The sequence below is a fragment of the Stylophora pistillata genome, chromosome 12 (genome assembly GCF_964205215.1).
Source record: "Stylophora pistillata chromosome 12, jaStyPist1.2, whole genome shotgun sequence".
Lineage (NCBI taxonomy): Eukaryota > Metazoa > Cnidaria > Anthozoa > Scleractinia > Pocilloporidae > Stylophora > Stylophora pistillata.
Genome location: NC_142530.1, coordinates 2,851,825 through 2,865,000, shown reverse-complemented (window position 1 = coordinate 2,865,000; position 13,176 = coordinate 2,851,825). Strand labels below are relative to the sequence as shown.

The 13,176-nt window shown below is 39.8% G+C and overlaps 2 protein-coding genes across 3 annotated transcripts in view; one reads left to right on the top strand and one right to left on the bottom strand.

The window, feature by feature from the left end:
• Positions 1-7,283, bottom strand: part of LOC148718399 (uncharacterized) — a 7,870-nt gene extending 587 nt beyond the window's left edge. Inside the window, exons 1-5 of one of the 2 annotated variants that reach the window (XM_088741677.1) lie at positions 5,156-5,198; positions 3,889-4,098; positions 2,464-2,500; positions 2,286-2,332; positions 1-1,412 (exon numbers count right to left, since the gene is read on the bottom strand). The exon at positions 1-1,412 is cut by the window's left edge and continues 587 nt beyond it. In XM_088741677.1, the coding sequence (XP_088597803.1) occupies positions 976-1,412; positions 2,286-2,332; positions 2,464-2,500; positions 3,889-4,098; positions 5,156-5,183 (759 nt within the window). In that variant the 5' untranslated portion in view covers positions 5,184-5,198 and the 3' untranslated portion in view covers positions 1-975. Of the gene's footprint in view, positions 1,413-2,285; positions 2,333-2,463; positions 2,506-3,888; positions 4,099-5,155; positions 5,199-5,463 lie in introns of those variants that run through there. The other variant, XM_088741678.1, reaches the window with a different exon arrangement.
• Positions 7,284-12,097: 4,814 nt separating this feature from the next.
• On the top strand, positions 12,098-12,730 carry LOC111344101 (uncharacterized). Its single transcript, XM_022951298.1, has one exon. It carries the CDS (start codon positions 12,098-12,100, stop codon positions 12,728-12,730), a length of 633 nt encoding a protein of 210 aa, XP_022807033.1.
• Positions 12,731-13,176: the final 446 nt, after the last annotated feature.

The following is a 13,176-nucleotide window of genomic DNA, read 5'->3' as shown; positions in this document are numbered from 1 at the left end:
TTTAAGAAAAGGAGAGTTAATGTTCATACATCTTAATATCACTTAATAAGGGAGGAACTTCGAAATCACTGAAGTTGTTGGTCTGGTATATTGCATGGTTTTTTCCTCTGCCTGTAACATAATTTTCTTCAAGCCTTATAATGGGATATCAGACATCATCTGAAAGTCTTTTGTTATTAGGAAGCTACTTATAGCATTATTAAAGCAAGTAAACTTGTGCATTTTTTATCTGCCCTGGACTGAACGAAAATTTGAGCAAATAGATAACTCTTGTATTGCAAATACTTGGAAGGGCAGTTATGTTGCACTTGGTACAAGTTACACTTTTCCTTAAATCTGTGATTCACTATTGGCTGTACATGTATTTTTAATCTTAATATCAATGCAAGGGGAGGAACTGTGAAATTACTTGAGTTGTTTTGTCTGCTATAATTTTCTTATTCCCTGCCTGCAACATGATTTTCTGTAAGTCTTCTAGTGGGATATCAGATAATGACATCTGGGAGTCGGTTGTTATGAGGAAGCTGCTTATGGCATCATTAAAGCAGGTAAATTTGAGAATTTTTTTCTCCTGCATAGTTTGAATGACAATTTGAGCAACTAATTTTGTATTGCAAATGCTTGAAAGAGTAGTCATGTTGCAGTTGTTACAAGTTACAGTTTCGCTTTCAAGTTGTGCTTCGTTGATGGTCATGTTACATACTATGCAAGAGGCAGTTCGCTTGATCTGAACACCAATGCAGCGGCCTTCAATGGTGTTGTCTTTTATTTCTGGTGTGGTCAGATTGACGTTCTGTAAATCATCAATTTCTTGAGGGTCAGTGGCTTCACTAGTATTTAAATACTTGACATCATCAAAAATGCCAAGTTTCAATTGTTTGAAGTGGTATGTTTTCCCAGCATGAATTTTCTCAATTATGCCTTCCCACAAGACCAGTTTTACCGAGTTAGTTTCATCAGCTATAGACAATCGCTTTAATATTTTGCCTTCTCACCATCTTTTATAATGACTTGTTTATTTTCCGCCTTCTTGAGGACTTTGGCCTTGACATCTACAGTTTCGTATAGATCTTTTCCTAGTGCTTGAGTAATTGTGCATAGCTGGTTGCTAAAGCTTTCGTTAAAAGAAAATGACAGAGAAACTGGAGAAATTTTTGCCTGTTTTGCAATGGTAAATTCTTCTTCTCGTGTATGGAACCTTTTTGATGGTGTTTGTTTCACTCCAATAATCTTCACTGGTGATTTATTAAGGAATGCTTGGTTTAAATTCATGCGTTTTTGAGGTGAATAGCATACAGTACGTACTGCTTCCTCTTGCCCTGTTTGAATGTGGCAGTTGAAGTAGTTAGTAGTGGAATTTCTTGCTGTTTGAACCTCTGTTAACAAATGTACATATCCTTCTATGGATTCGTCTAGAAAAAAAAATAGAAGAACAATTTAGTAATTTTGTATTTGTGGCTCAGTCAATTCTATAGTTGCAGACAAGGTTTATATCTCCTCCCCCCCTCCCCCCCCGCCATTCTGTTGACTGCTTAGCATCCTACACTGTAGAGACCGGTAGGAACCTTAACACAAGACTAACTGAGAATAAACAAGCGACTAGAAATGGCGATGTAAACTATCACATTTATGAAGATGACTGACATATTAATCACAGAATCCTGAATGGGAGTCTGCTAAATGCTTAACATACAGTACTAACTAGTTTCCACAACTGACTTTGGAAAGTTGGTTTACTAACTTAGAACACAGACACATCTCTCAACAGATGTCAACAACTACCCATGTTACCAAGGACTCATTAATGACATAAACAAACTGATGAACAATAGATGGATCACAACAGACCAATGACTGTTGACAAACTACACACGTCTTACAGCCAATTGGATCATGGCTTAACTGGCCATAGACCACTTTCATGAATGGCTGGCGGTTTAATATTTTTTTGTTTAAATTTAAATTAGCCCTTCTGACCTCGTTCTCCGGTACAAAATTCAAAAGAATACATTATCTCGAGCAAGGCCAGAAGGGCTAATTTAAATTTAAACAAAAGAATTTTCATCCGGCAGCCATTTATGAAAGTGGTCTATGGATCAAACTTTACAACATCATCAACTGACAACTATTACTTACTTGACTCTAAAGATGACTTGCAAACAGGTTGTTAAAATGTCATTCACCAACATATTTTTAGAACTTCTTTCACGCGGATCACACTATACAAACTATTGATACTCCTGGGTTCAAACCATTTACTTTATAAAAAAAGCTTTTTTTTTTACCTGAGTCTTTACTTTTGCTACTCTTTGTTGTTGTTGATGTACTTTTACTAAAAGAAAAGAAAAATGAGAGAGAATTAAATTTGTGGGTAAATGAATGTAATTGTGTTCATTAGCTTCAATGGCAATGGGTTAATGTATTAAGAGATTGCTAGGGTCTTATCAGGACACAAGAGCTTACCTTGAGTTTGATGCCATGTTTGGAATGTCAGTTACAACTGTACTGTGAAATAAAAGTAACAGTATTTTGACCAATTTTCATATTTGCAGCAAAATGAAGTAGTTTGTAATGTGCTTGATATACGTCATGTAGAGTCGTACAATGTAAATGTCCAAGTACAAGTATAGCTAATTTGTTTCTTCTCAGTTTAATGCCATTACCGTAAAAAAAGCTCCTAGTCAATGAACATAATGAAGGTTCATGAGTAGTATGAGCATGTACCAGAATATTAGAAAATCAGGAATATCTCTTTCTCTCTCTTCATGCAAAACAGTTTAATAGTTAAACTGCCTCATTAAAGCAATCAACAAGTGCACAAACTGACTTGTGATCTGTAAAATATGTTTCAAGTACTTCTACCTTAATATTTGATATGGGGATGTTAGTATAAACATGATCTATGCAAGTCTTGTTATCTGTGGTGTAAGATGATACAAGCTGTTTATATCCATGATCTCTTACAAATAAGTTATACAGTGATGTTCTCTCTGCATTTTCTAGCCAGTCAATATTAAAGTCACCAATTAAAACATTGAGTTGCAAGGCCTGTGAAAATAAAACATTGGATAATGTAGAACACATTTGCACTATGGGTACACTAGGTGAGCGATATATGCCAAATATGTGTATGTGTGGAGCAGTCATTAGTCTGATAGCAGTTATTTCAATCCCATGAGAATTACAGGAGTACGGATAACCAGGATAGTAATCAACGCGACTATAAACTGCTGTTCCTCCATATGGTCGGAGATTAGTAGTTGTTACTGTACCATCATTTCTAAACAAACTATAGTTATCAATAATATATGCACTCTCATCATCAGAGTGACAGAATCTTGTCTCTGTTGAAAATATTTACATCAGTACTACTGTAGTTCAGGTCACTTTGCACATCTTCAATATGTCGATGTAAAGACCTTGCATTTAAATAACAAACTTTTAATAGCACTTGATCAGCATTGTAAACGGGATTTATGCACAAATGTAATTTAGCTTCAGTTCTCAGCCTTTCCATTTCTTTCTGTACATCAGTATTTACAGCTATTTTGTCTTCACAAAGGTCTATTATGTGTAAGCCTTCTATTGTTGTTACTCTGCTTAAACCTACATAGTGAATATGAGGTATTGCTTTTCTTGCATCAAAGTTGACAACTATTTTATCAACTGTATCACCTTGTGACCTGTGAATGGTTTTTGCAGCAGCAGGACGTAGTGGAAATTGTTTTCTTAAGACCTGTGCTGTTCTATTTCTACCCACTGCAAACTGTGATGTAACTGGTTTAATGGGTGTCCATGTAGGTTCAATGCCTTGCTTATAAAGATGTCTATTATCATGTCTTGTTTTCTCACCAACATCAGGGCAATCAAATTGTACCCAAATAATACCTGAAGGTTTGCCAGTTTCTTGTGTTTGAATAAGTTTGATTATGTTACCAGCTCCATTTGTCAAGCCATCATCAGTTCTTACATTGAGGGAGATATCTGTTCTTTCACCAACAGCTAGGTGCAACACTGTATGCAATTGACTTGTTTTGTTTGGTTGATCAAGTGGAATCTGTTTCAGTATTTTTTCCCTAAGTTTCTCAGCCCATGTTCCTTGAATAGAGATACAAGATAAATAACTTAACCATGATCCATCCAAATTGCTTTCTATAAATCGCTCAGGATTATTTCTCAAATGCTAGACAGCCAATGCTCTAATTTCTAGGTGATGGTTGGAGTCACCATATAACTGGTGTGATATTGACTTAAAAAAGTAGTCGCCTCCTCCACCAACATCAAGTGGTCTTAATCCACGTCTAAGTAGCCTGTAGTTTAAGAGCAAATCACCTGTAGTATTGGATACTAAAGCCAATGAACCAGTTTTGCCTTTTGCAACAGGACCTGGATTTAATTCAACATCTCCAGAGAGTAAAAGATTTCTTTTTGATGCATTAAATGCAAATGAACAAGTGGCACACTTAGCTCGTAAAAGATAATTACTAGAGAAACTTGTTTGCCTTTTAGTATGTCTGATTTTCCACAATTTATAATTACAAGCAATGTTGTGTAAAACAGATGAAGCAGGAACTGATTTTTTGAGCAAATTCTTCACTTTTGATCTCAATTTTGGAAATTTCAATGACTGGATAACTTTTCACAGTGATATTCTAGATGGTTCTCTATCTCGAGATCTGTATGGTTTTACTGCTAGTCGCCTGAACGGTGTACGTGATCTAAATTGCAGATCGTTTTTCATACCTTTGAGTTCCTTATCACTGATTATTGGTACTTTTGTAACACAATCAATAGCTGAATTGTGTTTAACAGAACCTGGCACAGCTTTCAGGAATACTCTAACAAGGGTGCATTTCGCAACCACATTGCTTCGAACAAAATGTGTCGGTTTGATTTCTTCACGGTCAAAAGACTTATCCACACTATCGTTTCTGTCAAATATTTTGTCATAAGCAACATTGCATGAAGTCTCATCAGTGTGCGTTGTCTCCCAAAGGAGGTTTATTGTCTCCTAAAGGAGGTTCATTGTCTCCCGAAGGAGGTTCATTGTCTCACAGAGGAGTTTCTTTGCGTCCCAAAAGATCGGGACGATCCTCAAATCGGAGCTAGTGCAGACAACTCCTGTTAAGCGCTTTTCTACGGAAACGCGGCTAACCTTTTGACAGATATAATGTCCAGCACATCGTCCACGAGTACTTCTAAACAAAAACGTTGAATGAAAGTCAATTGTGCTCAAACTAAAAGAATAGTGGATCGCCAAAGTTTTGACAATGTTCGAATTCGTTGCTCGATAACTGTTGTCAAACAAACAGGTCTGTCCATTCACTAAATCTCTTTCAAAAAATCTCGAATGGTGCGGAAAGTGTCGAACAGTTCTTTACAAACATACGAGTTACGTATTCCTCGAAAGCTGCGCCTGATTGAGTGAGTAACAATTAATAGAGAGAAAACATTTTTACTTACCAAATATCGTTATCACTTCGTACACCCGCTACGCCGCTTGTTCTGCTCGTCATCAATAAACGTGGCTTACTTGTCATTTCGGGCGCCATCGGTACAGCAGCCAAAAACAATTCCGAGCGTTTGCAGACATTTATCGCCAACCATATTTGGAAGATCGGATATATCCGTATCCTAGTCGTTGGCGATCATTGAGACCCGTCCAAAGTCGTGGAAAAGACGGACTACCGAGAACTACTCGAGGTCCATCAGAATGTTACTGAGTTAAATCGACTGCAATTCTCGTGATATTATTGGCTCCCGAAGTTTCTTTTGTTACCTTACACATGCGATGGCATAAAGGATGCTGTTCTAACAGCATCCACAAAAATTAGAGCTGTTTGGGAAATTAAAGTAGCTGTTGTTGCAACAGAATAACGATTGTTTAGTGATGTTTACAAAGGAAGTGGAAATCGAAGAAATTGTGAATTGTTTGCTGCGCTAAGGCTCGACAAAGGTTATTATATAGGCGATTGATTGAGGGCGCTTAAGATATGCAATATTTGAGACCGTCCAACATGATCGGTTAATTTATAATTTATCTTGAATTAAGCCTTTATTGACAGCATTGATAGTAGATCTCTATTACATGTCCTTAGAACGTTTTGTTGTGCCTTTTCACGAGATAACTTGTTGATAAAACTGCAAGTATATGAAATGAACAATTCTTTTCATATTTTGACTACGGACACCCGTTTTTAAAGGCACAGAAAATCAGAAGGGTGGAATGGCGAAAAATCAGTCTATAAAGGTAAAATTCTCATCCAAGCGAACAATTAGCAAAATGAAAAGGCACCCCACGTGGGCGCAAAGTGAGTGTATGAATATTTTCACAACACAATAATTACCTGTATCACTTCATGCTAATAACACTTAAAAATACAACCAGTCTTCAGACTCGCTGGAAAAGTATCTTACAGAACTAATCTCCTGCTTTGTCTGGATAACTATCGCTGTTTTTGACAACTCTGAAGGCGAGGGCGACTGAAGAACCAAGATCGCGCTTCGTAACTGGACGGCCAGCTTAAGTCAGCAAACTGCACACAACTCCAAACAAAATGACTCCCCTATACCGCTATTTGTTAAGACGTGGTTTTAGTGTTAAAAACCCATTCAAAGGATCAAATATAACAAACAAGGAGAAGTATCATATTTTCCAACTTTAAACCCCGCAAAAGGCCGATGTCTTCATCGAACTCAACATACGGAAGCGCTTGGGAGCGCTTGGCAGCCTAAAGTTGATGACCACTGACCAGTTACTGTGACGTCACAAAAACGTATTTTCGCGGTGTCGGCGTCGTCCAGGGTCGGCATTAGAGAGATTAGAGAGATTTAGCAAGAGGACGGGTGTACCGTTGCACTTATGTCCTCTTGTTGTAGATATGTCCTCTGACGTAATGTGATACAATGGCCAATCACATCCTGTGATCTATGGAGCGACACGCGACTTGGGACTGGTTTAGAGATTCCGTTGCAGTTATGTCTTCAAGCAAAAGTGCTCATTCAAGGGGGTCGGGATAAGTAGAAAATTTGACACGCAACTTGCAACTGATCTCAGGAAAACACGCTGTTCGCAATCTCTCACATTACTTTCCTTGAAGTTCTATCACTCCTTCGTTAACGCCGTGTGATCGCATCGTTCTTCTAATCTAAACGTCCTAAACATGGAAGAGCAACTTGCTACGTAAATAACAAAGCGACTTTTGACCAAAGGATGCGTTATTGTTCACGCTTCATTTGCAGTCTTGCTTTATTTACAGACGTCATTGTTCGACTTGCGACTTCAATGACAACATTTTACCCATATCACAATTGTTTCATTTTCTTGAATAGTTGAAGATCGTAGATTATGGTTCGTCGGCATAAAATTATATATTTTTGACGCTTCGCTGATCTGTCGGAGGTAAGATCGACTGAGAGGTCAAAGTTCTGATAATTTGTCTGCGTCACGAAGTCTTCCTTCTTTCACAGAAGTTTGGCCTTCAGTTGATTATTTCGAATATCGTAGGTTTTTGCTGTATGGCAAAAATCTGAAGTAGTAGATTGTGAAATTTGAAATAGTAGATTGTGATGTGATTTTATTACGGTTCCGCTGATTTTAGCTGTACTTTCTTTAGTTCTGTCTCTAAATTTCATTACGGTCCGGTTCCGCTGTTTTAAGCTGCTCTTTTTTTAGTACTGATTCTAAATTATTGTCGGATTTGTTGTACTTTTGGGTGGATTTGTCATAATTTACCCCGTTTACGACAAATTCACATAATGATCAAATCGAAAATCGGGTACCCTGATTTTCTAGAATTCGCTGATCAAATGGAAAAACCAGGTAAAGGGGATGGCATATGGAAACTTAGCGTGTTAGCCACGTACGGATGAATTCGTAGAAATTATCCCGTTTTTCTAGAATTCATAAAAAAATGGAAAATCGGGTTAAAGATTGGCTATGGCAACTTGTGATCTAATTAATTCGGAGGATGAACGCTTAGACTTCACCCCGTTTTTTTGTCAAATTCACTAAGAAAAAAATTGGAAATTCGGGATAAAGATAGCATGTGGGCACTTCGGGTATTATTCACCTGTAACATGAAGGCTCAGAATTTACCCCGTTTTTCTCGAATTCGATCGGTGATCAAATGGAAAATCGGGGTAAAGATGGCATATGGGAACTTAGCGTGTTAGCCACTTGCGGATGAATTCGCAGAATAAATCCCGTTTCTCCGAAATTCATTGAAAAAAGAAATGGAAAATCGGATTGAAGACTGGATATAGCAACTTGGGAACTATTTCATCAGGGAGGATGGACTCTTAGATTTTACCCCGTTTTCCTAGAATTTGTTGAAAAAAAATTGACAAATTGAAAGATATCGTATCGGAACTTCGGGTATTATCCACTTGTGGCATGAATGCCCAGAATTTACCTCTTTTTTTCTGAAATTCACTGATCGGGGGGTAGTTGTCGGAAGGCTATCCCCGGGTGAAGTCAATAATTTTAGTCGGTACTTTGTAGGATCCCCTGCACAAAGCCTTAATACATGCATATTATTATCATATTCCTTATGATTTAGTTCAAAGGGCTTTATTCTAAATAGATCAAAAGAAAGAAAGTGGCTCACGTCAGCCACTGATTTCAATCAAAAAGCACATATTATTAAGTGAAGAGTAATTTTGCTGCAAATCTGTCCTCTTTTGGGCGAGCAAAGAGAATGATTTAATGCATTGTAACCCAACTGTTTCTTGCTGGAGAGCATGGGAGAGAGCACCCTATCCTTTATAAAAGATACCAGATCTTCATCATACGTGTCATACCAGAGATTGAATTTTTGCGTAGTCCCATACAATTACAATGAATACATGTCTTCAATTGTCTCCATAATAACCATCAATGTAGACACTATGAGATTGCTACATGTAACATAATAAACATTATAATGAGGCCGGAAGAAAATCACAAATTTTCGGTCATTGAAACATGGAGATCTGTCTCGTTTTTTAATTATGTATCATCTACTTTTGCATGTCCCAAACAAAATAATAATAAAAAAAATCATCCCTCGACACAGAAGGATTCATTGAATCCAGGTAAGTAGTTACTCGGACGCTTTATCGGTATACATCTGACAGTATTTAGCCCGAACTTGAACGCGATCTTTGAAGAATGGTTGTAATATTTAAATTTAACAAAAATACTAGCATGAAGTGCAACCGAAACCTTACCTTACCGTACTAGTTCCGATAGAAAAGCACAACTTCGATCACTAACGCACTCCAAACTAATAAGGGAATCGAAGCCACGAGGCAATGTCAAATTCTCGTCTTCCTAAGCTTTCCAACGTATCGAAGAAAATTTCGCCTATAATTCGCACTTAAAAACGCAACCAGAATCTTCATCTTTCACCAATCCGAAGTGTCCCAAACGACACCAAGGATAGCTCATGAAACAAGGATATCCCGTGAAATTCTTAACCTTCGAGCGGAAATCTTAACGATCTTCTTACAATTAATATTTTTACATTGCATCCCTCCCCTAGTTGGGAAGTGACAAGCAAGAGACACGTTCACAACGCCTTTTGTTGGAAGAAATAAAACCTCATTCTATTGGTTATTAGTTGTGAGGACATAACTGCAACGGAAGACACAACTGCAACGCTACAATTATTCACGATCACGTCCCTCCTTTAGTGGAGGAGGCCTGGGACCTAGTCACAAGTAAGGCTGTAAACGTTTTCGCGCGGAAGAAGAACTGGACCGGATCGTATCGCCAATTTTTTGTAGAAACGTGCCCAAGCGCTGCATGAGGGTGTTATTTCGTCATTCCGTGTGATCTCCGAGTATGAGGAAGAGTATCCAGCCTGGATTTGTGAAGAGAAAACAACGTTAATCCCAAAACCTGGAGAGTTTACCAGCGACAACCAACGACCCATCACTTGTCTAAACACGCTTTATAAGTGGTTCACTTCGTGTCTGCTTGTCACAACAAACCAGCATCTTGAGGAGAACGATCTGATGGAGGGTGCGCAGAGGGGGGCACGGGCAGGGTGCAGTGGAACAACAGACAACTTATTGATCGACCGAATAGTTGCGTTGGATTGTCATAGGAGGAGGCGGAATTTGAGCGTGGCCTGGATTGATTTAAAGAAGGCGTACGATTCTGTAGATCATAGTTGGTTGAATGGGGTGATGACGTTACACAGGTTTCCCACATGGTTGTGTAAAGTCATTGCTAAACTGTGTAAGAGTTGGAACACAAAGGTAGTGGCGATCACAAGGGAAGGGTGACAGACCTCGGAAAGGATTAAGTTCAACAGAGGGTTACTACAGAGGGATGCATTGTGCCAGAGGCTGTTCACCGTACGCTTGAACCCAGTTGCATGGAAGATCAGAGCCGCTGAAGGATACCGGATGTCCAAACCTATTAACAGCAAGGTTACGGGACTCTTGTATATTGATCATCTTAAGATCTTCGCTGCATCGGAGAGTAAGCTTGAACGAGTTATGAAGATGCTTAAGTCATCTATGGAGGATGTGAGGCTTCAGTGGAACCTAAAGAAGTGTGCGGTGGCCCATGTGAAACGGGGGGTACAAGTGACTGCTCTCTCAGGGGGGAGAGTTGTGGAGTCGACTAGAATACCATGTCTTGATGACGGTGAGCGGTACAAGTTCCTTGGAGTACTTGAGAGTGTTAGGCAGAGGGATAAGTTGGTCCTGGAGTGTGCAGCAAGAGAGTATCTCAGACAATTGTCAGTTATTTGGACAAGTCCCTTGTCCGATTACAATCGGGTGGTAGCGTCCAATCAGTTTGCATTGCCTGTTCTTGGATATCTTATGTGGACACAACAGTGGTCCGTGATGGAACTTAAGAAGATCGATAGGGAAGCGCGCAAGATTGTTGTTGAGAGTGGGGTAGACACCCATATAGTTCGAATGCATTGTTGTATATGCCAAGAAGTAAAGTTGGGCGGGGTTTGCGCTCTGTTGAAATGGAGTACAAAGCCACAAAAATCAAGGGTGCAGTTAGACTCCATGATAATGAAGATCGAGCACTGGGAATGGTACGGGAGTTTGTAATGATTTATTTAATGTCGAAAAGGTGGGAAGTGCTTGCGCAATCTTCCGAGCCCGAGGCTCATGTTAACTCGTCATGGAGTTTGAAGAGCAACCAGCAAGGATGGGGCGTAGGTCCATTTTTAAAGAAGCGGCCAAGTGCTCGGAGGAGTTAGGCTGGAGTTGGATTCGTAACACGCGCCAGGGATCAAGAAAGAGGTGCGGAGGTGCCAAATTGAGAAGTTAGAGGATGAGATCAGAAACCAACGATGGCAAGGGCGTCTAGTGACTACTGTTACGATATGTTATCAATAGCTCGTTATTTCATAAGTCACCTGACACTTGATTGTGATACAATGACCTTACGATTCTTCAGGGAGTGTATTGAGATCCTTACGTCATTCTTTAGACATGCTTGATCACGACAACCTAAAATAAAGCTTTGCTGTGTCTCATCAAGAACCGTTTCCTACTTCTCCCGATAGTAGACAAACAGCACGTGTTACATGGTGGCAGCGGCCGGATCCTTCATCTGAATATGCTAACGACGGCTACGACCACGACGGCTACGACCACGACGGCAACTACAGCGATTTCTTCAGCACCTCTCGGAACACCTTCTACATCCAGTGGAGCTGGGACAGCGCCTATCACGCAAACGATCTCATCTTCCCCAGCCCATGGCCTTAAACCCCCTGGAAAACTGAACACCTCAGGACATCTGGCGGACGCCTGGAAATTATATAGGCAGGTATGGGAAAACTATTTTCTCATTTCTGGGTTAAACTCGCAAACAGAGGAATACAAGGTGGCATTCTTTCTGCATTGCATAGGAACTGAAATACTGAAAATTTACAATGGTTTTCAGTTCGAGAATGAAACCGACCACAAAACCTTACAGAAAGTCTTAGTAAAGTTTGATGAGTTTATACTTGGCCAGACAAATGAAACGTACGAACGATATGTCTTCAATAGCCGCAACCAAGTAGAACAGGAATCCATTGACGCCTATGTCATTTTCCTTCGTAATCTAGCCAAGTCATGAAATTTCTCTGATTACATGCGTGACTCCCTTATCAGAGATCGCATTGTTCTAGGTGTAAACAACAATGCCATCAGAAAAAAGCTCTTACAAGTTAGAGGCCTTACACTTAATCAGTGTATAGATACCTGTAGAAGCAATGAAGCCACAACCTCTCAAATGAAAGCTATTTCTGGCTCGGATGCCGTTCAAAAACTCGGCGAAGAAGCCAAGCAGCGCCGAAAACCCTCACGAAACTGGAAAAATGAACGGAATGTGCCAAAGAAACCGCCTGGTAAACCTCAGAAGAAATGTCTCTTCTATGGAGGCTTACACGTGCTACTGAAAGATAAGTGTCCTGCTTGGGGACAGAAATGCTCCGTATGTGGCGGCCGAAACCACTTTAAGAGTGTCTGCAGAAAATCCAAATCACGCGAAGTTCACAGGATCTCTGAGACGCCTGAGGAACTCTCATCAGAAGAAAGCGACATCGAGTTTCTCGCTGGAGTTGCTCCAGATTATAGGGAATCTGACGTCCATGCTGTAGGGTTCGCCAAAGAAATTTATGCCGAGATGCTTATTGATAAGAAAAAGATCAACTTTCAGATTGACTGTGGTGCAGCAATCAATATCATTCCGGCGAAACACGCACAAGGTCACGAAATCAAGTAGACCATGAAAACATTGCGAATGTGGAATGGATCACACGTCAAACCTATCGGAACGGCAAGAATCACCATGCGCAATCCGAAAACACGAAAGAAGTATTCTGTGGAGTTTGTTGTCGTCCATAAGGATCTAACACCCTTAGTCGGAGCAAGAGCAGCTTAACAAATGGAGCTTATCACTGTCAATAACGAAAACTTCATTATGACCACGCCCCCACCCCGAAAGAATGAACTGGAGGTTAGGCAGATAACTGACGAAGAACTGATAAAGCGATATTCAGACGTATTTGACCGATCAGTGGGAAGTTTACCTGGAGAAATCCATTCAGAAGTTGACAACAGCGTTAAACCTGTCATCACTCCAACTAGAAGAGTTCCTACAGCACTCAAGGACGACCTGAAAGAAGAGCTAAATCGATATGTTGAGCAAGAAATCCTAGCAGCGGTAGA